The sequence below is a fragment of the Triturus cristatus genome, chromosome 1_2 (genome assembly GCF_964204655.1).
Source record: "Triturus cristatus chromosome 1_2, aTriCri1.1, whole genome shotgun sequence".
Lineage (NCBI taxonomy): Eukaryota > Metazoa > Chordata > Amphibia > Caudata > Salamandridae > Triturus > Triturus cristatus.
The window spans coordinates 221,191,178-221,218,534 of NC_140580.1; the positions used below are offsets into that span (position 1 = coordinate 221,191,178).

Consider the following 27,357-nt stretch of genomic DNA (forward strand, 5'->3'; position numbering starts at 1 on the left):
TACAGTGCTAATCCGTAAAACCCATCCAATAATGGGCCTGACAGCAACTATGACGAGACATATATTTAAATTTTCCTGTATGCAAATTGGAAAGTATACCAACTCATTCGGCAGCAATAAATTGGATCGTAGCCGTCGAAAACAAATTGTCAGCCTACCTTTCCACTAAAAGTACCCGAGAAAAGAAACTTTTCTAAACCAAAGCCAAATTAGTGTTACGCCATTTAACACATCTAGACCACCTGCTCATGGCAATAAAGCATGTGTAACATTACAAATGTTATTTCCCCAGACAAGGTGGAAAATTGCATATAGATGCTTAAGTACTATTTTGTTGTACTGGCACTCAATTACAAATTTTTAATAGGGCCTAAGCTTGGAAGATATAAAACAGCATTTAACCAATGCCCCAAATGCAGCCTTATAGACATTGCCTATCTGCATTCACATGTTTAATGCACTTCTGCTCTTTGTTTCCATGCTGCGTAGATAAATATAGGATGAAACAGCCAGCATGACGACCCGGTCATCGGATCTCATGCACAGGCCATCCACCTCATTGCACTTCCTGGTCTTAAACTTGTGGTCGTAGGTTACGAAGGCATAACGCAAAATGGCACAACAAGAGAAAATGGGATAATGTCTCACAGCTACCCAAAGAACAGAAACAATAATCTGACCCCTCATCTGAAGATGGTGACCACCTTTGGGTTACTGAAGCCACTGGTAATACTCCCAGTTGACATTTAAAGTAAAAGGAACCTTTTTCTGCTGGGTAGATATCATGAATGCAAACAATAGGGGCCAGATCTTGTTTAAATGAGAAGTAACATTTTGACAAGGGGCTAAATGATTAAATGTTGCTTGGTTTCTATAGTCCCAGTATGCCGTCATTGCCACTTCAAGGCTATCTTTGATGATTTCTTTTAGGATGACACATATATACCTTCAGGTCAATACTAACCAAAACGTTTGACAAGTGAATGAACCATGGTAGCTTCTAATGATCTTGTTGCTTCTAATGTCTATTAGAGGGAGTCTATGATACAAGTTCCTCCTTAGACCATATGCGGAACCAGTATTTTAATGGTGCCAGTGAAATATATTCCTCAATTTTTCCAATACCTAGGTATGATCTCACGCCAAGCATTGGCGTACCAAAGCCCAGATGTAATAGCCGCATTGAAAATTACCAAAAATAACTTACTACAAAGGCTGTCTTCTTTTATCCCCAAATTCTGGTGCCATATAGACAAGCAGCCATTGCTTTCATTTTATAGGCCAACGTTGCTGACTCCACTGAGTAATTGCCACAGGAATTTGCGTATCTCAGCACCACTCCAGCTTGCTGGGCCAGGATGGCATTGCTTTTTGGATAACTGCAGAGACCACAGGAGTTTTTCATCCAATCAGATACTTAAATAGTTGTAAGTGGATACTTGATTTAGAGCTGTGTTACAAACCTTAAATGTGACTCGTAGTTTTTCAATTTTGGTAGAGAATCATATTTTGCTTTCTCAACGTTGATGGACAATCTTCTGGCAGTGCAAAAAGACTCAACCCCTTCCAGCAGATGGTGCATCGATATCTCTGTTCTAGCAAACAGCACCTCATTGTTAACAAAAAAGCAGCATTGGTATATACTTATTGCCTAATTTAGGTACATCGAGATTGAGATCCTTCAAAGTTGTTCCAATGTAATTTATGTAGCAATTAAAAAGGGTTGGTGCTAAGACACAGCCTTGTTTTACACCTCGTTGTATTAGTATCTCCGTTGCATATTCACCTCTACTGCTATACCTGATCCTTGTGGTATTACCAAAGGGCAATTCAATTAGCAACTTCAGGATCTTCTTTGGGATACTCATTCCCCTTAAAATTTGACATAATATAGAGCGATCAATACTGTTGAACGCTGTTTGGAGATCGACAAAGACCAGATAAAGAGATTCGTTTTTTAACCAAATATATTTAGAGCAGATTAGATTTCATCTAAAAACCTGGTCTACTGTGCTCTGACACCTCATAAGGCCTGCTTGATACGTGGAAATCAGATCCCTTTCATCAACCACTGATTTATACAAGATCGCAGCGGCTTTCTGAATATTTTGCCCACACCATTAAGCAACGAAATCGAACAGTAGTTAGGCACAAGGTCTCTTGAGCCTTTTTTGTGAATAGGCACGACTATTGATTTTCTCCATGATGGGGATTATCTTGTTTCGAAAAACATCTGAGGGAATTTTATACGGGCCGCCTCCCTAATTAGGTTTTTGAGCCTTGATTGCTCGTTCAAACTTCCTTTTCACTAAATGTCTACTTTTTCTATGGAGTCAATGGATTTCCAGGAGTTGTATGAACCATCATAGAGAACGCATTGTCTATGATACACTGTTTTAGGCCTTCATGCTTGTTAACTGCTAGCTTTAGTCTATATTCCCACTATTATCTTCTGATTACAGCGTCTTAATGGGGATATGATTATTGCCTATTATCGCCTGGTGTTGTACTGGCAGGCTATTCAGCTCATTTGGCGGATGACTCAGCATCTCTCTGGTACAGAGTAGTTAAGTGATTGATACAAAGTTGCACGCTGATGTTCAGCTCCAAATTCTTTGGCTCACCCTTGCATCCACATCTAATGATTTCCCGGAATTTCTTTGGGTTTTGTGAGGAAATTGCATCCAACATGCCTCGCCATACCATGTGCGAGTAGCACTTTTTTTTGTATTTTAGTAACCCCTTGTACTGCTTTCTTCTATCAATAAATCGCTGTTCATTGGCTTCAAACAATTGTTGATTCTTTAAAGCCAATGACAAAGATTTTTTTAGTTTTGCACATTCCACATCGAACCAATCCTGGCCCTCATGAGAAAGATATATGGGGGCAGTATTTATTTTATTCTCTCTTTCCATAGTTGTCTGTGTCAGCAGCTCCTCAAACTTTAGCAACTGGTGCTGCTGTTGTGCCACATCATTTACAGGTAACTTTAGGGTTGTAGTATGTAACATCGACCATTTGCGACTAGTAGCGTAGGTGTCTGAGTCACACTTATCGTAAATCCTGAGAATGTTCTTCCAATTTGATTTTAGGGTGATTTTATGGCCACTTACGTTTTGACAAGGAATTGACATCAGATTGTTTGAACTTGGGTACTCCAAAACCAACAGCAGCAAATCATGGTCATTTTCAATCCTGCCGATTACTCCCATATCAGTAATAAGATGCCATGCTTCAATATATATTGCCATGAAATCAATGGCACTTTACCTACCACCTGCTCGAAAGGTAGATTTAGGGGCCTTACCCAATTTATTTTGATAATTCAGCAGATGTAGACCTCCCTCTAATAGAGCTTTGAAAATTAATTTGCCCTTCTTTGTGCTTGTACAGCAGTCTGTAGGCGGTGAGGGTATATCCCAGGCTCTGCTCTCATCGATTATTGATATATTCCACATTAAGGGATGCAACTTGGTATTAAAATCACCACATATCATTTTACAGTTCTTTCCAAGCTGGAAGGGACCTCCCATCATAGTTTCAGATTGTGGAATCAGCGGTTCTTCTAATATTTTCATCAAGAGTTGATCTTTAAAAGACAGTATGTCAGATTTAACTTTAGCGCAGCCACCCGATGAAAAGTACACATTTATGATTTAGAGTGACTATGCCTTACTTCTTAGGTTGATAATTTGAATGTTTTTGTTCAGTATAGTGTAAGTTGTTTCAGTGTTTTCAAGAACAAATGTTCTTATCCAAATAGTCAGGTCTCCCACTGGCCTTCCTTTTTGCTGTTTAATTGCAGGTAGATATGTTGAGTAGCCATCTAGATTGATGGTGTCTATATTCCACATTTCCTGAAAAGAGCAAATATCTTGTTGGATTACAAAAGACAGCAGTCCTTGTCCTCTAGCTTGGATTTTAAGCCTGCTATATTCCAGGTCATTATTTTTAGACAGGTTTTTGGACCATTTTCCGATTTAATAATTCTGGGTTTATCCTACAGGCATCTTCCTTCTTGATTAACCAATAGTAATGGTGGCGGAGGAACATAACGTTGGTTTTGCGTTATATTATTATACAGAATTTTAAATCTGTTAAATTAGACCTCCTGGGAAGCAACTGGCGGGTACTCAAAGCATCTTGCAACACTGAGCCAGTATTTTTGCTGTGCCCAAATTTATTCTCGAGAACGTTTGTACTTCAGGTTTTTTTTACAATATTGGTGTATTCGTCTTGATTTAGCAAGTTTCCACTTGGCCTCTGTATTAAATGGTGCATCTGTCATACGCTCTCAACATTGATTGACTCTTTGTTGTTCTTTTTCTGATGGTTTTCCAATTTTTGAGTAGGAAGAATTGGCCTCAATCCTGTTTGTATACGTTTTATGTCAGTGGAGGGTGCTTACCTTTCCACACACCAAACCTGGATTTTGATTAAGATGTCACCATCAATCGCATAGTTTTTTACAGTGCTACAGACAGGATTACCTATTCCACCTCCTTGATCTTGAGTCTCTGGTTCCACTGCAATTAAAACCTTGGATGAAATAGTCCTATTGCAATTGCATTTGACTCAGAAATGGGATGCTTCAGTTTTTTACAGCCCCCTTTTACTTTTTATTTGATTTCCAATGACCTTGGTTTTTATTTTTCGATTATACCTTTTGTTTTGATCCTTTATTTTGGGGGGTGATGGTGCATCTGTAATGGTCATATGTGACTCACATAAATCCTCTATTGTATTTCCAGTGCTTAAATTAGGTTTTGACTAGGACTCAGATTTTTTCCCTGCTGGAGAGACAGCAGTTAGACTTTTATCCGTAGTTTCTCTACCAGCTGGTTGGGCAACGATTACATTTTTAAGATTATGTCTATAGCCTTCTATGATGTAATGTATAACCATTGGAACTTCCAACAGTTTCCCCACCAAGGGAACACAACTTTGGCTTTCTTTATGCCCTTGAATGGATTGCGCCCTTAGATTTTGCTTTACAGTATCATCCACTAGTACCACCCTATGGTCAATCATCACTATCGAAGAAGAAAATTGCCTAGTAATATCTAATTGGGTGTGAAGTTTTAAATATTGCAAAGTAATTGCACTTGCAAATAAATCCAATATTACGCACATGACCTTCATAATACTTAATATCAGTTGATACAGTAGGTACGTATTCTTGTTTGAAGCCTGGTTTATCTGTTGATTTTCCAACTCTTGCCTTTCATGAATTTGTTGATTCGCATCCTTGAAATTTAGATCATCTTTGGTATGTTATTCATTTGGGAATCAACCCTATTACTGTCAAGGTTCTCTGGTATATAGAATTCTGAGTTATAGGAATCCTATCCCTTTATATTCTGGGTATCCACAATATAACAATCATCACCATCATCATTTTCAACAGGGAGAGGAAGAATGGGAGACGGAAGCTGCTGGAGAGCTCTTCTTCTCTCTTATGACGATAAATGGTGGTTATTCATGGGCTTTAAGGCAGCAACTGGAATGACAGCTTTTGCTAGACCTGTTATTTGTAATATAGAAGAAGAAGGATTACTTACTTGTATCACTTCTAAATTGGTGCATGCATTTGGTTCCCTAGACTCCATTCTACTTATTTCAGAACCTACATTGTAATTAGAATTAGATTATAGGCTAGCATTTGTATTAGAATAAGACAACGATGCTCAAGGTAATATACGTGGCAATGGCTGATTTGATGCTAATGTTCCTGTTGAGGCTAGTTCCCCATCTACCTCATTGTACTCCTAAAATCACTTAAGTCCGGTGAGGGTAGGGATATTATGGACTGCTGATCACCTCGAGCGTCCTTCTGTGCTTCAACAAAATAAACTCTCAATATTGGGTCTCCCCAGTTGCCAATCCAAATCAGGGACGTTACATAAAGTATGTGTTAATTCAGCATTGGCAGTGCCGTTATACTGATAATAGTTTGTCATAGTATTTACTTTCCTAGAGCTCTGGGTGGTGAAAGAAGAAAAAGCCATTGTTTGCAAATTTGGTTCTAAACAGCAATGAGAGTTTTTCGTCCCTCGTTTCCTAGGATAAGCTAGATCTAGTGATGATGTCCGGCACAGGGTAGTTCCAGTTTTGCACTCCCTAAAGCAGTCTTCACAGTCCTAAGTTCTTGTGGATCTTGCTGTACACCCTGGAGTAGAACCTACTGCATTCCCTGGAATTCATTGGGCCAGCTCCTTAACCTCCCAATTTGAAGTGGCCCTACTGAAAGTAGATGTAGGTAACCTATATGAAGACCACAAATCCTTTAGCATTGTACATGCTGTCTACATAGTAGGCAATACAGCCAACAAATTCGCCCCCTCCATATTTTTGGGACAATTGTTTGGAGACAGTTCAACTTTCTTGGCCCTTGTGGCCTTTAATTTTCCCCTTGTCCCATACATTTTCATTTAACTTTTGTTGAGATATCTGGAGTACCTTGAATCTCTTTGGCTCCCTTAGTTTCTATTTCACATACTTGTGGTTTCAATTACAGTTTTAAATCCAAACAGACCTTAGGTCATGTTTTTCTGTCCTCTGAAGCCTCTAGCCTTGCTGCTGCCAGGTTCGCAGTCTTGCTATCAGGGCTGTCTGGAGCATCAGCCTGCCAGGCCTCTAAACCCCACTGTCTGTTGAGATCAGTGGTAGAAGTGGGCAGGATCGGAAGGGCACAGCGTGCCCCTACTTTTTAAAATTTAACACATCACATACTTCTTCATTTTAAAAATGCGTCCCAGGATGGCAGGAAGGGTCTGAATTTAAAAAATATTGCGTGATCGTCCAGCCCTGTGTGTTGAACATTAAAGAAGGCATCTGCAGTTGCCACAACCTCCTCTCCCTCCCCCTGTGTATCTGGGGGGAGGGGCCAGCCCAGCAACACTGTATGAGCCGTTTTCCCTGGAGGAGCAAGCAATCAGCAAGCAAAAACGGCTACCTTTGGTGGCCCTGCTGCTACAGTGCGATTTACACCTTACTTAATGAGGCGGCCCCATTCCTGCCACCACTGTGACAAATACAATGGTCACGTCAGTATGCATTTTCGGCACCACCCTTGACCTAATTTGCCCTTTTATTTTTGGGTTGACCCATACTGATGATGCCATAAGGAAAGGAAGAGCACTCCAGTGTAGAATTCCTGGCAGACTGTACCCAAACCTTGGAGCTTTTCAAAAAAACGTAACTGTAGAAAACATGTAATGTCTTGTCAGCTGTTTTCCTTATTTTATTTTATAAAATGTGTACTGCTGCTCTGTCTGTGTTCATGGATGTGGTCTTTTTAAAAATACTATTTACTTTTTTAAAGAATATAACATAAAAGCAGCCCAAGGTGTCTAGTTCTGCGACACCCGAGCACCAGAGCCACTTCTGTCCCCCATCCAGGGTGGGACTGTGAAAACAAATAGGCCCAGGCACCAAGACAGGACTGGCGTAATGGGCAACGGGCTGGAGTCTGGAGGAGTGGGACACTGGTTATGTTACTGAGGGCTGCAAAACTATCCCCCAGCAACAAAACCAGCAGGACTGTCCAGCACAATGACTCACTTCTCACTCAAAAATGCATAAATCACTGCAGCGCTCCTTGTAAACCCAGCAGTTTTCATGCCACAATAAAACAGTCAAGATTGATGTCTCTGGTGGTTGATCCTCCTGTTGGAGAGAGATCAGAGTATTGTCTATTGCAGGTTTTGATTTATCTACTGTAGCGCAGAAGGTTAATATGCCTGCTGCAAAGCATGTGTAACATACAGATCACAAAACTGTATTAAATGTGCGTAGCTCAGCGGGTTACTGCGGGTTCAGGTTTGAAAGTCATGTTTTTTCCTCAGTCTATCATTATCCTAATACTGATAAAATGGGTTTGTTTGGGTAGAAATACATTCTTATTAGTAAATCCAACCACTGTGTTACATTGTGAATCCTGGGTTTGTGCTTCTCCAGATCTTTAAAAATGCCTACCAGAATTGATGGCATGTGAATCCTACACGTTGTAGTCCCTTTGTTCTTGTATAACATTTTCTAAACACTGATTTACACATGTATGATTCATTGTCTCTGTATGTGTGCATGATGTAAAGGGCTCAAAATCCATACACTGGGATGAGAGGTGCTATAAAATAAATGAAATACATGTGAGGCAGGGGCTATGGAGAGATGAGGGGCAGTGTTGGAGGGTGATTGTGAGGGAATCATTAAAGAGACCCAACAAGATTGTTGTATCCTGGTGCACTGTAAGGTCATCATTTACTGTGCTCTAAAAGCTAATACAATTAAATATATAATAAAAATGTGTTGTAAAATGCACCATTTTTTCCCCCTTTCACCCTCTCCCCCATGTCCCCTTTGTAGTGGTCAGGCTCTCTTGCTACGTTTGCTTGCAACACACCATACAGGGGATGGACAAAATTTGCCAGGGCTGCTTTTGATTCCTAGTTCGGCCCTGTCTGGCACCAAATTAAAAGTGCCCCATTTAACAAATGAGATGTCTAAACAAGCATTGGCACAGCCAATTGGTCTTGCTTTTGGGACCTCTTAGGTTTGTGATTATTTTTTTGTCACGCTTTTCAGCCTCACTAACATACTATAGTGTCACCAAAAAAATAAAGTTGGATGTATCCTTCACTTCCCGAATGAAAATATAACTTTGTCTTTTACTCTCACGAGCTCTCTCAAGTTTTTTGTGGGTAGGAGAGTTAGCCAGGCCAGACAGTTCAAAAGGTATCCTTTGCAGAACACTTGAATACATAATCTTGATGCTTGAGCAGCTAGTTTGCTGACATGAATGTGAAGGAGCCCATGTAGGTTTCTGTGAGTAAGATCAGATTCTTCTGAAGATCCCCTTTATCTTCTGAGCCCTACTTAACCTCTTCCTTGCTGTTCACGAAAGCAACAAAGGCACACCTGTGTACAGGAGGAGCCCGGTTTTCATGTCCTCAATGAGTGTAAAAGCTTTAACCCCTTCCATGCTGGGCGGATTCCCCTGCTGTGCTGATCTTTTCCTGCGCGGGCGTGGTCATGACGGAACGGTTCCGTCATGAGCACAGCTCAACCGTGGCTCATGACGGAACCGTTCCGTCATGAGCACCGAAGGGGTTAAGGTAACCATGTCTTTCTTGCTTATATTTTGCATGCTTTACGTATTAGTGTTTGCTTTTTCCATGATGTTGTTGCTTTTTTTCAGGCAGTGCATAATATGAATTGAGTCACATCTAGGTGTTTATAACTGGGCACAATTGTGTTGTAGCTGAAGGCAGTGCAAGTTTCTCTCAGTGGGGCAGAAAGGTGTTCAGGGGAGGGAGAGGATGTGGCATTTTGGCCAGAGCTACCGAATTTGAAACTGGGGAACCAGGATCAGGCTTCATGACTGGGACCACTCTCCCGAGGGAGCACATTCCTCTACTAGAACTTAGAAGGCCTCGCTAGACCATAGAAGCCCTAGTTTCATAACACCAGCAGGTGGACCCTACCGGTGGCCAGTGTGTGTTAACCTTGGAGCCCTGTCCACAATCCATGAAGTTCACCTCCAGTCTTGCGGGCAGGCCTACGAAGCAACACAACCTAAATAAACAGAGACTTTGTCACTGAGGTCACAGGACCCTTGAGGCAGTCCGACTCACCCATTGGTGCCTCCATTGGCCTTGTTCCAGCAGAAATAATGAAACTCACCAGAAATCGGCAATGCAGGATTTGAATGCACACCAAACTAAGTGGCATATTTGCGAGGACCTTGCATCATGTTTGCACCACGAAACGTGGTAAATGCACAGCACTAATCTCCAAGTCATATTTATGAAGCCACTCATAGCCACTTTGCATGGCTTTGAATGGTTTCATAAATATGGAGTAATGCAGCACAGCGCAAATCACCGCTTTTCCTTCCTCTGCACAAGGGACGCGTTGCGGTGGGTGTTCCCATGCAACTCCCATGGTTTTTTATGCATTCCTAGATTTACAAGGACTTGTAAACCTGGGAATGTATCAAAATCGTACGCCTCCCCAAGGGAGGCACAACAAGGAGAAATATCTTTATTTTTCTCTCTTTCTATATGTACAGCACACATAGAAAGAGGAAAAAGCCTCTCAGGATTGTGTTTGTGCAGGAAGGTGCCCCTTCCTGCACAAAAACAATCCTGCATGCAACAGGGTGCCTGCATTGGCACTAAGCTGACAAAACGGTAAATATGGAAATTGACCTTATTGGTGTAGTGCTAGAGGCACTCTTGTGGTCTGACACACTTTGATGACCTTTGACTACCATTATTTTAATTTACTTTGGTGTGTTATTTTACCCTAGCCTGAATGTACAATTTCCTGCATATGCCATGCTTTTCTTAAAGGTTTATTTCTTGTAATCTTGTAGTCTTTCAGTGGGAGCTGTGACGAGTAGAACAGCCTTGCCAAGAACAGAACATGTAGGATGTGCATTCGAAAGCATGAGGAAGAGAGGTGTGGAATGTATTTTTTGATCTCGAAGTGCAGTGTTGTGAGCAGTGTGCATAAATATGCATGGTGTTGTACATTGGTAGAATTATGAAGTTCTTACTATTGGCTTTGACATGGCCTCATGTCATCCTGAATTCTGACTCTTTCTGGCTTGAGCTTTATCTGTGCGCACAGCCACGCTTGCAAGTTGTTTGGGTTAATCACTTTCAAGGATTGTTTTTGTGAGAGATTGTTTAATGTACCCTGGAAGGCTTTTGTGAGCTTCGACAAGATAAAGGCTGGAACATGTGAGACTGTAGAGGGAACGTGGGAACTCCTTCCTGCCATGGAATGCTTGCTTGGAAGCTGTCCAGTCCAGGTAAAATTCCTTTGGCGCAGGGGTAAGGTTTCTCGAACCTTCTAGTGTAAGTTTTGAGACTATAAAGCTGGGGTTTGTTGACAGTTGAATTTGGGTGCTCACTTACAGAATAGACGTACTGCTGTAAGACAAATGGAACTTGAGTCCCGGTCGAGAGTCCAAGCCAGCTAAGAACGGGCCCCCCAGTGAGAATTGGCAAGGATGTTGAGAGAACGATCGTGTGAGGTAATTTGTTTCTGACTAATGCCATTGTGATGCGTGGTTCCAGTGGCTGTGGTCATTTGAGGTGTTTGAGCTTTGATTATTGCCATTGTGATGTGTGGCCAGTGGCGTTGATCATTTGAGGTGTTTTCTTTGTGATGTGTGACTGAGTGAGGTGCACATCTAGAGTATTAATTTGATGTATCTAGTGTATATATATATCTTTCAGATCTCTTGCAGGACGCCCCATATTATATTTGCTTGAGTCTTATCTCATATTATTTGCTGCTTGTTTATTCATGGTATTATTCATGCATTTAACTGTTGCATTTACCAAGTGTGTTATTATTGTTTGCATATAAACATATATATATATATATATCAAATATATTTGGCATCTGGGAAAGCCTTTCTGTTAGAGAGCATTGAGTAAAATAAAATCCCAAGCCTTATTCTAAAAAGAGTGTCTTTGCATTTTGTAAAATAGAACCCTTTTCTAAAGGTGCTGTGTTATGTCTCCTGGTTCGCCTTGTGTGTTTGAGTCACCGTGTGGGAGATTCTGTATTATCCGATAGGTGAAGCAAGACAATTGGATAAATATGGCGCAAACCTGCCCTTTCCCTGTGACGCAGGGCAGCACAGCAAAATAACTTGCTGCACTGCCCTGTGCCACCATTCCTGTATATATGCCTCTAAGTTTGCAAACTTCATGGTCTCTCTGCTTCATGCACAAGCACTTTTAACATGTGCTGCCTGCTTTGGGGCCACTGTAATTATGCAGCAATGGAGGACAAAATATTGTTGCAGTGTTGACTAAATTATGCAGCAAAGAAAGGCTGCAGCATAATGTGTGGTACATTTTCTGATACTTTATTATTTTGACTTTTTTAAACATACTAACAGTCTCTGCAAAGCTTTTGCCTCATTAATACCAATTTAACATACAAGTGCAGCAGTGAGAATGGTGACCAGTCAAGCTTTGTAAAGGGCCTTCTACTTCACAGCAACAAAAGTCACGTGTTTTGATCTGTTTGAGCTACAAACAGTTTTTTCGTTAAAACCATCAGATTACGCAGCTAATGATGTATTAGGTGGCAAATATGGCAGAGTTATAATTATGTGGAAAACATTTGCAAGCTAGGATATCTTGCCATTCATGTTTGAACTTCCTTATGCAGTCTCTGTTGGGTGGTATTTCTACACACCTACAGTGCCTGTGGAGAGACAAAGGATGAAGTTATCTAATAGTGATCGCAGAGGATATTAGTCTGATGGGGAGAAAATAACTGATTGAGATAATCAGAGGACCACTACCTATTTCGGACTCTACCACTGTTTCATGAGTCTCATAATTTCAGAATTGAAACATTTGCAATTCTCATTGCTAACTAACTTGAGTAGTAATTACACAAACTACTAATACAATAATTGTATCTCATTCATCTGATATTGCTGAAAGCATCTGCAAAACCAACGGTCTGGGTTGCTTTAGGTGTATGTATTCATGTTTAGTGCTATTTCCAGATACAATACCAGGAAACCAGGAGTCATCAAATGCTGGCTTCATAACAGGAAACCAGAAGGCATCTAATGCAGGCTTCATGGCATGTTGCGTGAAGCACATAAACGTAGGACTACAATTTTGCATTGACAGAGGGGTACAGAATGATGAAATCAACAGTGCACCCCAACACGTGGGGCCTCCTGTCATAGAATTTTAACCCAAATTTTATGTTCAGAAATGGTTAGAAAAAGGGAGCAGTGCTGATGAAAGAAACTGTATGGCTCAGAAAAATGGCGCCTGGTTCCACTTAGAAGCGTATTTGGGACATTCTGTGATTGAAAACGTATCCCACATTGTAAATGTATTTCAATGTCAATAACTCATATATTAAACCTCAAATAAATGTGTATCCATTGCTGGTATTAAACAACGTTATAACCTGTAACTGGTCAGTGAAATACCAAACATACAAAAAATTGGTATGTTTTGTTCTTTTTAGCCACACCTCTGACTCCGCCCACATACCCAATCCTCTGATTATTCCCACCTGCTGATGCTCCGCCGACAGTTCCCCTACTTTTTTTTCCCCACTTCGACCACTGGCTGAGAAGAGCTCCGACTGAGCTGCCGAACAAGCGCCTTATGTCTCCTGTCTCAACCGATTTGAATTTCCAATCAGGTGCTACTGAGTCAGGCAAATTTGGCGACTTCTCAAACCCTTAATCACTAGATTTCTCCCAACGTGATTTATTCAAGCTGAATTCAAGTCGACTGGCTCTGGTCTTAGTGCTGGATTATTTCGCTGAAGAGGAGAGAGATTTTAGGTCTTTGCTCGAAGTCCTCCTAGAACGGCCCTTAAACTTTAAAACTGTAACCGCGACATCCCATTAGAATTCTACGGAGCCCCCGGTCGTGTTAGCACACTGCCCCCGTCCTCCGTGGCGTCCCTATCTACTCACCTTGGCTGGTTCCTTGGGGTCCCAGCAATTCTACGTGCTCCAGACCTTGTCTTGGCCAGAGTCGCGATTGTTATACCACTATTTTAGCATATGGTTTGGTCTCCCCCTGAATCCCTCTGTGTATTGAGCTACTTACAACTGTTCTATTGATCTCGTATTGTGTACTTTGTGTTCTATCCTTGTGTAGAGGCTACTAGAGAGTGTTATATTAATAAATACATATTTTTATATAACTACTGTGTGGTGCTCTTTTCATTTAGTCAAAATAAAGACGGTGATATTCTGGTAAAACAAGCTGCGTTACATTCCTTCAAGATTAAGCCTGAAGGCTGCTCTCCACAGCTACCATTCGGATAGCTTTCTAAAGGTTATCTTTGACCTCATACATCATAAGGGTCGTTTGGACTAGTGCAAGGTGCCCACTTCAATTAGTGGACACCATATACTAGGCCAACTTCTCAAACATATTTGATAAATTGTTATGAATTTTAACGTTTTTATCTATCATAATGCACTGAGACCAGTACATTGTGTCATTGAATCTATTCATATATTTAATTGTAGTATTTTTTATCATGTGCTTTTATGATCTATTCAAGATCGAATAAAGATTTAGTGAATGGATGACAGACCATACTATTAAATGACAGGCCATACCATACCGTACCATACAATAACACACAAAGACAAGCCATACCACATTATACAATGACAGGCTATTCCACACCATGAAATTGACAAGTCATAACATAGCTTTCTATACAGTGACAGACCATATTATACTATGCTATACAATGACAGACCATACCATACTGTTCAATGACAGGGCATATCTTACCGCACCTGACAAACAATGGCAGGCCATACCATAATGTACAATATTATGACAGGCCATATGATACAATGACAGGTCATACCATACAATACTACGAAGGGCCATACCATACCACACCATACCATGAAATAGAATGACAGGCCATACCATACTATACAATGACAGGCAATACTACTACATACTATACAATGACAGGCCATACCAAACCATACCATATTACACAATGTCAGGCTATAATGTAGTATACATTAATAGGCCATTTCATACTATACACTGACAGACCATACCATACTACACAATAGCCCATACAATACCATACTGTACAATCACAAGTCACACCATAACGTACAATGACAGGCCGTAGCAAACAATACAATACAATATAATGACAGGCTGTACCAAAGCATACAATACAATGACAGGCTGCACCATAGCGTACAATACATTGACAGGCCATACCATTTCATACTATACAATGAATGATCATAACATACCTTACCATAGATTACGATGACCGGACACAGCATACCATACCTTACAATACACTGACAAGCCATACCATGCTATACTATCGAATGACAGGCCATACCACACCATAGTATACAATTAGATGCCATACCATACAATACCACATAATAACAAGCCATGCCATATTATACGACAGGCCATTCCATATCATACAATTACTGGTCATGCTATAGTCTCCTATAAAATGACATGCCATAATATAGTATGCTATACAATAAGCCATAACTTACAATGACACGACATACAATACTGTACAATGACAGGCCATACCATATCATACAAGTCATGCCACACCATATTACACAATGACAGTCAATCCCATACCATCCCATCCTATACAATGACATGACGACTTACAATGACTGGTCATACCATAACAGTTCAATGACAGGACATACCATACCATCCCATCCTATACAATGACAGGCTATACCATACCAGACATTACATTACTAAACAATGGCAGGCCATATACTACACAAATTCAAGCCACACCATCCCACAATATACATTGACAGGCAAGGGATATAGGCAGAAAATTAAAATACCCCCCACTTGAATCCTACCTCTAACTACACTGAGCATATAAAGTGATGGATCCTCATTAGAAGAGCTCCTTTCACTTTCATCTTTCTTCCATCTATCTTTCTGCCCTATCTATTCATCCATTCATCTGTCCATTTCCATTCTTTCACTCATCTACCCATCAATATATCCATGTTTCCAGCCATTCTTCTGTTCTACTTTCCATGCAGCCTTTTAACTTGTCTCCCGTATTTCCTTTCAAGTTTTCTTCCTTCCTTATACCCACCCTTTTTACCTCCACTTTTCTTTCCTTGTTCTATTTACTCATCTTTTGTCTTGAATTCTTACTTTTTCTTTATCTTTCTTGTGCTCACTTCCACCGTTTTTTTTCCCCTTCTCTGTATTTCACTTTATTTTCATACTTCCTTTTTCCCGTTGTGCTGTGCAGGTAAGCCCACCGCCCACACCCCTCTGATAATGTATTCCCAGCAGTGTTATATATGAGTATTTTGCCTGCAGGCCTGCAGACAGAGGAGGCTTCTAAACAACCAATTACATTTTCAGAAGGATACAGATAACCAGCCAACGGTGCTCAGTGGCAGCCCCTGCTTAAGCTGCGTTAGGGGGGGGGGGGGGGGGGGGTTCCATACGCCACTGTAGACATGCCATACCATGCTGTACAATGCCAAGCCATATCATACTATTACTTACTAAATAAGGACAGGCCATACCGCCATGTCATACCATTACAACCCATACCATACTATACTATTAAATGGCAGGCCGGTCCACAACATACCATACAATGACAATCCATACAATAATATACTATACAGTGACAGGCCATACCACACTATACGACAGGTCATGCCATAGTATACAATGATAGGTCATACAATACTATACAATGACCGGCCATATCATGACAGGCCATGCCATACCATACCATACAATAGCAAGCCATACCATACAATGACAAGCCATACCATATCATACCATACCATAGTATCACAGACCATACGATACAATGACAGATCATACCATATCATACTATATTGTACTATATAACAGGCCACACCATACTATACAAACCCAGGTCATAGCTTATCCTACCAAACTTTACAATGATGTTTCATACTATAACTTGCCATACCATACAATGATAGGCCATACTATGCTTTAAAATGACAAGCCATCCCACCCCATACATTGATCACACATCACACAATACCATAAAATGACAGGCTGTACCATACTATACCATACCACATTATACAATGACAGACCATAACATACCAAACCATACAATGACACACCACACCATACCATACCATGCAATACAATGATAAGACATACTATACAACAGGCCATACCAGGCCATATCATACTATACAATAACAGGGAAACCATGACAAAGACAGGTCCTACCACACCATAGTATAGTATACTTTGACTGGCCCTACCATGCCAAATATAGACAGGCCATACCATACCATACAATGACAAGCCAGACCTACCATGCCATACCATACAATGACAGAAGATGCCATACCACACCATGACAGGCCATACCATACTCTACTATACAATGACAGGCCATGTAGTACTATACATTGACAGATCATACCATATGATTTATTGACAGACTATACTATGCCATGTCATACAATGACATACCATACAATGAGAGGCCTTGCCATACCATATATGCTTTCATATCAAACTTCAATTCTGTTTGTAGAACAATAATTTGTTGTTTCATAACAAATAGTTGAGGTCCAAGATCAGAAAATGCATGAAAATGATTTGCTTTTAGCGGCCTGTTTGCGAAGGTCCTCTTATGGACCATACCAAAATCCTACTATGGACTTAAAGCATGCCCATTGCTAACCGTTAGTTTGCTTTACTATCATTCTGATTTGCTTGCTTATTAGGTGTCGCCTGAGACAATGCATGCACTGTCATTTGCGAAGCATTTTTTTAGCTTAGAGGGAGCTTAGAGTGCGGCCATTACTTACTATTGGTTGCTTCATCATCGCTCTAATTTGATGGATCCGGCTTGGTCACCACATACCAGCCTCACTTTTTCCCTGATGTATTTCGCCCCCCCCCTCCCCCACAGAGCATGGCCCAAGTACAGCTTTCTTTCTTTGTGAGTGTCCTTCCACTGGTGGAGTTTGCTGGCCTGGTCTACTTTTTTCTTTTACTTGCAGCATTCACCAGGTGTGCATGTGTTTAAAAGTGCTATCACACAGTCTGCATTGACTAAGTCATTGCATTTTTTTTACTTTCAGCCTTGCTGCACGGCAGCAGCGCTTCAGTACAATATGACTTTAAAAAAACATTGACAAAGCTAATTGACCTTGCAGAGCCGAGTCTGACTGGCTTTCCCAATGCTTGTTTGAAATGTAAAGCAATTCTATCTAGAACCTACACAGATGTACGATGGCAAGGCAGCAAACAAAGGCTGATTCCCAAGGCCCTTGATCCAAATACTGTCTTTATATCTGGGACCGTGAGCTACATGAAACCACAACCATTAGACCTCACTTTGGGGTTAGCTCAATGAACCATACAGAGACACTAAATTCACATTTACCCAGCATTTCAGCTTTCAGACTTTGACTAATTTTCTTTTACCTTAAGTGCACAAAAGATGCACGAGTCTCCCATACACTTGTGGGATGCCAGCTGTCGAAAGCTACGCCGGAAAATATCCAGGTGCCACAGGACCTACGTAGCAGGAAAAAGAAGAGAAAAAAACAATATACTGTAAAAAGTAAACAATTTAAGGAATCAAGTTCACATCACATACTCTTCAAACATGCAAACAATGAGCAGAGCTACTTGACACTAATTGCCAAAAAAGATTTCATTTAGTTGCTTCTAGAAGTCCCTCTCGAGTCAGATGCAATATCTTCAAAATTTCTTTCCATAACTACAATTCCTCTTGGCATTACTAAATGTCCCTCTAGAGTCAGATAAAAAAAATCCTCAAAATTCTTTCATGAGGCTGCCGTTCCACAAGTCATTACTAGAGGTCCCTCTCCATTCTAATGCAAAATCATTGTAATTCATTCTTAACGCTGCAGTACCATTAGTCGACAATAGGTGTCCCTTGCGAGTAAGATGCAAAAGCATTGAAATTCCTCCATGGAGCTTCAGTTACACAAGTTGTTACTAGGGGTCCCTCTAATGTGATATGCAACTGCTTCAAATGACCTTCACCAAACCGAGGGGTGTGGCATTAAAATATAAATTTGCACACACTCTTTTATTATAATAGTTTGTGCGTGTGTCCCATAGGATAATTTAATTTGCCAAAGTTGGTCTGCAGTAATAAGTCGAAATTACAGATTAATAAATTTCTTGATGGAACACTAGCATATTTAGGAAATATCATTCACTGCCAAGTATAAATGCTTTTAAATAAGTAATTTTAGATGTTGATAATGGTGGCATTTTCTGATCACGGGAAAGGTTGTCTGTAGCAGGAGGAGACAAGCCCCAGAATAGATGCCCAATACCAAACAGAATTATTTTTTTCTTGAAGCTGTAGTTTCACAAGTAGTTACTAGAGGTTTATATCAAGACAGATACAAGTGTGTGAAGTGTCAATCACAAACCTGAGGAGGTGTGGCTTCAACCTAGACCTGTGTTCATTTTCTATAGAATAATTAAACATACGAACTGTGGCTTATAGTGAGACGTCAATATTGCAAATTACAATAAAAGTTTTGAGAGTTATGGAAAAAGTTGATGAAACCCTACCATACATAGGGACTAGCAATCATTGGAAAGTACTAGTGTCTAAAAAGTTATATTCTTGGGGCAGTGTTTATGTGAAAGTATACATGTGCAAGGGAAAATGCAGTCACTATGAGTGAAAGCATCCAATGGCTGGAATTGTCCTAATAGTGTACACACCTAGTAATGAACAACAAAAGGTCAAACTCTAACTGCAAATGATATTATTATGATGAGTGAACACTAGGTTTCTGTAACCCAGTGCAACCATTGTTGAGTCATGGCAAACATCCCCTTCACGTGGATGACTTTCAGGCCAACAAAATGCAGGATGGCTTGGATACTGAGAATTTCCCCTGAAGTGTTTCTTGTGCTGATTATAACAAGCAAGTCTGGCAGGGGAAGTCAGTTATGGGGCAAGCAACACAAAAGAGCCCTATGATGAGGTTAGCACTGACCGCATAATAGCATTTTTTTTTCTAGCTGGCAGGAGGGAGTGGTGCAAACAACAACGGGGGAGGACTGCGCAAGCAACAATGACCGCATGATCCTCTTCCTGAGGAAAACTTTTACATGGACTCACTAAGCTAAAAAGTGGCTAGATCCAAGTCCCTCTGCATTCCAAGGAAAATTAAAAGGTACATAAAACAGTCACAAACAATTTCAAACAAAAATGTTGCGTGTTTCTGGGTGGATCTCACCTCCTGATATCTTTCTAGGTTTCCTCAAGATTATCCTTCCATGATGCATCTAATGTTAATGGTGGAGAGGCTTGCATAGTTGCTCTTTTGTCTGTGGAACTAATATATTTCACTTTTACTTCCCTGGGGTCATATCATGACGGCCATGCGCAGAACCAAGTGCCAGTTTTTAGGTCTCGCCTTGGCAACGCATGCGCTGTCTTAGCGAGACATAAAGTAATCTGTATTTTGGCTGAAACTTCCTCTAATTTGTTTTTCCGCTTGTGATTGGTTTATTTGAGCCATTGTTTTTGTTTTCATGCTTCCTGTTGGCTGTTGATTGTATAGTTACTTCCGTGTAGTCCCGAAGCAGTGGCGCCTAAGTACAGTTTCCGTGCGCTCTGCTCGCACTTGTTTTAATTGATTGCAGTGTGCCATCTTTTTCTCCTGTGTCTGTAACTGGAGACTGTCCTTTGTGTAATTATACGCTAGGCAGTTATTTTAGCACTGCATTACAGAATTGTTTGAGCGGCAGCATTGTATTACAGAATTGTGCCGATTGTGCGTTCTTTCTGTGGATTTTTTTCGTGAGTTTAACTATTATTTTACCCTTCTGTTTATATGGTTCCTTCTTTTCCATCCGCTGTCCTTGTTTATATAAGGGGGACTTAGTGAGACTGTTACGGCTACGAGGCACTGCAGTCACACCACCCAGCGCTACGATTAGGGAGTTTCTGGCCGTACAGCACAGGGACCACGGCATGCCACTTAAGGGGAGGGCTGGGGGTGGGGGGGGGAATAACCACAGTTTCCATATGACCGTGCCAAGTGGCAACTTTAGCGACTTCCCTGAATGAACCCACTGGTAAGGACTCCCTTATTGATAGATAACTTTTATTTTTGTTTTCTTTTTAAAAACATAAATAAAAGGCATTGTTATTTACAATGCCAATAGCTTAAACTCGCGTAACTGCGAGACCTATTGCATTGCAAATGCTCGTTTTATATTTGAGAGGTCTCTAAAATTTCAAACATATTTCACCACAATCCTTTACAGCTCTAACAAAAAAAAAAACAACAATGCCTTCAAAACCGCTCTGGTGCATAACTTATTTCGTAACCCCACTGACATCTTACCTTACAACATAATGCATGTATCTCTATCTAACAAGAGCAACTCTTTCTAGCAGTGAAAATATGAACATCAAAATAGACTCTGCATCAGTCCATGGTTTGCGGAACAAAAACCGTCTGTCTCAAATTGAAAACATCCGTGTGCTAACTAAAAACACCTGACTGTCTCAAGAAAACCTGCAAGAAAGATAGCAAATCAATCTTCAATGCGAACAAGAACTATCTTGCTAAGAAAACAACAGCATCTGTGAACAGATCATGTAAACTTTGCAAACTGGTGCAATGTCTATCAGCCCCTAATGCTAAGCCTGATCCATACCGCAGACCCAGGATGCACACAATTTCTTGGCTATTTCAGACGGTCCAAGCAGTGAGGGAAATCAATTAATATTAAAAGCACATCTAATCCCTGGCCCTTCACCACCTATGCACAGTTTGATAATAAAAAGGACTTCACTTGCCTGACAACAGACATGTTACCCCTCCACAGAGGCCAAAGGCTGTGTGGAATGCACACAAATGACACTTGTCCCAGAGCTATTCCAGTGCTCCACAAAGATATATTAATAGAATACATTGCAGATGAGGAGTCTCTTGGCATACTGATACTTCTGGACCTTTCAATTGCAATTAACACTAGAACATTCTAAGACTCCATAACGTGGCCATAACTTCAAACAAGCATACCAGACGGTTTAAATTCCTCTTCGAGGAACACATCTAAAGCATCAGAATGGGAAAACTCCACCTCCACCTACAATGTTTCATGAGGAATCTCACAATGATCTCCCCTTAACATCTCTTCTTTTTAATATCTTTAATCTACATCAAACCGCTAATGGAATGGATCCGTTCCCACAGGCTCACACCGAATGGCATGAAGTTAAACCTTTAAACCTTTAATTATAGGGGTCCCTCTGATCACACGTGTGGGCTTCATTCGTATACATACTTTATAGTGTTACCCCAAGTGTTAGAATATTGTAGCGTGATAAAATGAACGTGATTTATTTAGACCATTATGGACAATACGCAAAGGATTAATGTGAAATAATCAAATGTAATCAGCAGAAAGCACTAACAGAAGCACTTGTGTTACACAGCTGACAACCATTTATTGTTGAATGTGTTTAAAAATCGTGTCCTTTTATATGTAGGTATGAATATTAATCTAATGTGTTTTGATTCTATGTAACTTCGTAAAGTTTGTGTTCCATTTCTCTTATGTCAGCTGAATTCCGTGGGCCTGAAATGCATTTTCCCTGGAATCTCTTGCATTAGAATTAATAATTGAATTCCACGTGCACATCAGATTCTGTTCTTTCCCACGTTTCTGTTGCAGGTGGAAGAATCATCCTTGTTAGTCTGAATAATGTCTTTGTTTTGGTAGTTAGGTAAGGAGAGAAGGGGATACATTGAGCATTGATGCTGATAATGGGGGACTGATGTACTTTCTCATCAGAGAAAGCCTGGGAATCAAGGTCATCTCACCGCTGCTCTGGAGCATTGCTGCCCAATGGAAAAGTACCTATGAGGATGTGGCCTGTCCAAATAAGGATTTTTGTTGAATTAGTTAGTGACATTTGAAAGTAATTTGAGTGGTGGATATGTTCGTTATTTGGATTGAGAAGGGTATCGGAGCGATAGAAGAGGGAAAAAGGTTTGCATTTATATAGTGCTTGCTTCCTCTGATGAGGTGCTTTTTTGGCGAGTAGAACCCATAAAGGATTAGTGGTGAATTAGTATAGTGAAATATGAAATTTAAGAAATGAACATGTTAGTCTGTTATTTCGATTAAAAAGGATAGTGGTGGGATAGAAGAGTGAAGGATTTAGACTTTTTTATGGAGGTCATAGCAGTAGGAAGAGGCTTTGGGATGAGTAAAAATGGGATGTGGAGGGAAAGAGTCAGAGGGAAGAGTTTAGAAACACTTGTTTGGGGGGGATCGGTATAGTAAAAGAGGTGTCAGATGATGCAAGGAGTGGTAGAGTATGGGAGAGTTTAGAAAGGGTTATTTTGGGGATCATAGTAGTGGTATGGGGTTTGTGATAAATTAAAAAGTGGATGTAGAGGATATATTGATAGAGGTATAGGGTGAGAAATAGGGTAGTGCATTGGAAAGAGTAGTAGAAAGAAGCTTCAGATGAGTTAGAAAGTTGGGGTAGAAGATATATTGATAGAAGTGTAGGGTGAGAAATAGGATAGTGCATTGGATATGCTGAATTGAAAGAAAGTGATAAATATATAGATCCATAAGTACATGGAAAGGTTGTAGATGCATAAAGGAGGTAGATACATGTAGATTAAAGATATTGATAGAGGTAAAGGATGAGAAATAGGGTAGTGTATTGTAAATGCTTTTTTAGGAGAAAAGTAATAAATATATAGATCCAAGTACATGGAAGGTATATAGATGCATAAAGGAAGTAAAAAGATGCATTAGATAAACTCTGGTTTTCAAGTGTTATTGTACTTTAAAAATATATTTGTAACAACATAATTATTCTACATGTTTATACAAAGCAATACACAAAGATAGGTACATATCTATAATAAAAAAAATGCTTATATACAGAGGGGTATACTGTAAATTTCTATTTGCGTATGGTGCTTATGTGGGGAAGAGCCACTTCTTGAGTCGTTTTCGGAAGATAAGGTGGTTGTCCGTGGATCTTATGTTGGGGGGTAAAGAGTTCCATAGTTTGGCTGCTTGAACAGAGAAGGATTAGCCACCCCTGATTTTTTCTTGTATCTTGGGATGCGGAGAAAAAGTACCACTGACTCAAGTTCTAAAGCAGATCTAGAATATGGGAATTTGGTTCCTTCAGTGCATTCCTCCCTATTCCAAGTCATTTGTAAATGCCTTCAAAGCACTGGAGTTTTGATATGGGGTAATACTGTATCTTTGCAATGGAAAAAGTATCTTCGTCAGTCAGTGATCACTTGAATCACTAGTTCTATCAATAAATCATTAACCTCAGTGAATATTAAAGCATGCCACAATAAACTTTATGCTAAAGACCATGAACATGGACCAAGATGTATTGTAAGCTGATCTCCCTCCTATTATCCACTACATATTTTCTCCAAACTGTGGTCACCTCACCACTTTTTGCCACCATGAAACACAAATCTTCTCTAGTGATTCCTAGTGGAGCCTGAGACTACGTTGCAGCACCACAACCATCTAAATAAACAAAAAAGAGCGCGTGCAAACTACAGCATTTTTTTCACTCCATAACATTCCTCATGCAGAATTGAAGAAATAGAACTTGAAAGGTTCGGGTTATCTTATCAGGCCACACAACAGATCAAGTCTGATCACTTCCTCTTCAAAACCAGAAGTATGACCTGCAGCTTGCCCCCAGAATCTTTCCCATCACTGGTCCTCTTTTCGCATATCTATATGGCTGCTTTGGAGAAAATCAACAAAATCTACAACAGGGCTTATCACACTTAGTGCTGATAATACCCAGGTCCATGATGATCTGTGGTAACCATAATGACACACGACTGCTTAAACACAGAGCAAGAGAAGGATCGAAACTGGTTTTGCCATATGGGGCCCAAAATGAAGGTCATGTTCATAGACTCAAGCCAGAGAATCAATATCAGTCCAGTTCAATTGGCATGCTGCACTGAGTGTCATACACTCCCTCCAGTGGGGTTGATATATTGAACCATCAATGGCACAGCTTTGTTTTTCATCTTTCAAGTACACAAAAGTGACAGTGAATATATTTTAACATCCTTAGGTCCATAAAGGTTTCTCTCATTACTGTATCAACGAATGACTTGTCTTTACACTTGCTCTATTTTGCATCAACCACTATAAAGGAGTTTATTTACGACTCCATGACAAAATGATTAGTAAGCTATAAATAGTGAAATTTGAAAGACTTCCTATCTCACCTTTGTTTTGAGAAAAACCATTCACATCTCACTTGTGCTGATGTTAGCTGAAGCTTAAAAGTGGACAACCTATCAGAAATACTGGGAAGGGAGAAGCAGTTCAGGGAAAGTTCATTGCACAATCAGACACTGCCTCTTCGGCTTGAAACAGACCACAGCAAACTACATTAATCACCCTCTTTAGCTGCAAAACTAATTGACGGGACATAGTATAAGCCTCACCTTTTTTCCCCCTTGGTTTTTTACTTCACCCAATGTCCATGAACCCTCTGAAGCTACTGCAAAAGCACATGAAGCAAAATAAGTCATTTACACTAGCATACTAGAAACTCCAAATAACGTGTACTACACTTATTCATGATATCAAACGCTATTTTATTTCTGAAGACAGCACTTATACAAGGTAACTGTAATGCTGCTTTTCATGCTTCAAATAGAAGGTAATTTATCTGGAAGGATTATAAAAGATGTATATACTAATGTGAAATAATGGCTAGAAATGGCAAATATAAATATCCCGGTGAACGTGCACTTGAGATGAGTGTCTAGGTATACACAGCTATACACAGTAACGTTTTGAATGGATAGAGTTCAATAAAGATATTAGCTTAAAAAAAAACCTTGGCATAGCCAATAGTACTCGCCTTTGCAACCATATCTTTGTCAATGTCTTTTGGCAAAGCTATACAGCATTGTTTGCTGATGCTGTGCAGCATGGCCAAAAGAGGGGGGAAAAGCTACAATGATGCAGCTGAGCTATTTTTCAGGCACGTGTTTGTGTGATAACGTATGCACATGTATGTGCCACTATTCATGCATGTGCTACTAAATGAAGTGAGCACCTTTTATTTCTTTAATTTACCAAACCGAAAAGGATATGTAAATTACAGAAAAAATTAAAACGAAGTAGCACAAAAGTATTACGCTGTGGGCTGCCATGCAACGTAGGGTGCCCAACTGGCATGGGTACAAATTCAGGATGGTGAGTGTAAGAATTCAGGAGAAAGGGTCCTAATTCAGGACTGAAGGTCAAAATACAGGACAAAAATTCAAGACAAAAGGTAAGTTTTACAGACGCATCAGAGGAGGTTGTTCAATAGTATCTAAGTATGTAAATAGACAACTAACATAAGTACAAGTCCAAATAAGTTCATATTAAGTTGCAATAATCGAGGACTTTACTGTTTTCCCTGTATGCATGCAGCTTTGAGTAACTGTGCATGTATTTCTGTGGTATTTCATATGATCATCATTTATTTATATGGTTACTGCATTGGGTTGTCCATTCTGATATGTTGTATACAGTTCATGGTCCTGAGCATGCATGTATGCTGAGAGAAGTGGTCGGGAAGATCTGCTCAGATGGACTTTGTTACTAGCATCTCATATTTGAGTGCCATTGTGAGACTTAACTGACTAACAATCAAGGGTTCTGGCTCTTATCAGAAAGGCTGACCCAGATAATCATAAAACGACATGAAATCTGCCAATACTGATGGGTACACATCCCATTCAGTGTATCCTAAAATCATTATTTCTTTATGTTTTGATAGAAAAACCTATTTTCTTTCTTTTATATCATAAATTTATGGAATTTTCAAATATTGCAAACGTCACAGCGTAAAAGAAGAAATGACTACATCACTTTATAAACATATAACATTGAATAAACTAGAAACATTGAATGACATTCAACATATCTTCAAAGACAAATACAGAACATTTAAGACATTCACAAAACAACAAGCCCAGACAGGTTCATTTCTATTTACAACTTTTCAACCTTCTGTTTAGAGCAAGTTACAAACAGTGTGCTATGTAAAAAACACCCGCAACTGTTTCATGATACATTCAATATTCAAGCATTAAGGTTGCTGTTGAAAACAGTAACGGGTGATAATAATTTTTAAACACTGTGAGAGAAACACCGGTTGACGTGTTTCAAACCCCTCTTTTAATCTTGGGGTTCTCCTCAGGACCGAAACAACATTTATTTCGAGATCAGCTGATCTCTTCCATTCTCCAGTGAATCAGAGACTATTTAAAAAGTATCAATTTCCTTGTTATTCCTTGTTGGAACCTTTTTTTTCGAAGTGCCACATACAAATCTGGGCGAGCGCGTTTTTCGTTATGGCGGCATCCCTTCCATCTTCATCAGTCTTTGCTCAGAAGAAAAACAAACAGCTCACAGATCCGAAAAAAAAGGTTCCAACAAGAATTAGCAAGGAAATGGATACTGAGGAGAACCCCAAGATTAAAAGAGGGGTTTGAAACGCGTCGACCGGTGTTTCTCTCAAACAGTGTTTAAAAATTATCACCCGAAACTGTTTTCAACAGTAACCTTAATGCTTGGAAATTGAATGTAACATGAAACAGTTGGAGGTTGCTTTTTACACAGCACACTGTTTGTAACTTGCTCTAAACAGAAGGTTGAAAAGTTGTAAATAGAAATGTACCTGTCTGGGCTTGTTGTTTTGTGAATCTCTTAAATGTTTTGTATTTGACTTTGAAG

The 27,357-nt window shown here is 40.0% G+C and overlaps 1 protein-coding gene across 7 annotated transcripts in view; it reads right to left on the reverse strand.

Moving 5' to 3' along the window:
- Positions 1-27,357, reverse strand: part of USP54 (ubiquitin specific peptidase 54) — a 1,650,598-nt gene that overhangs the window by 1,362,950 nt on the left and 260,291 nt on the right. For all 7 annotated transcript variants that reach the window (XM_085603496.1, XM_085603494.1, XM_085603495.1 and 4 more), the window contains one exon: positions 18,013-18,105. In XM_085603496.1, coding sequence (XP_085459622.1) covers positions 18,013-18,105 — 93 coding nt within the window. The remainder of the gene's footprint in view (positions 1-18,012; positions 18,106-27,357) is intronic.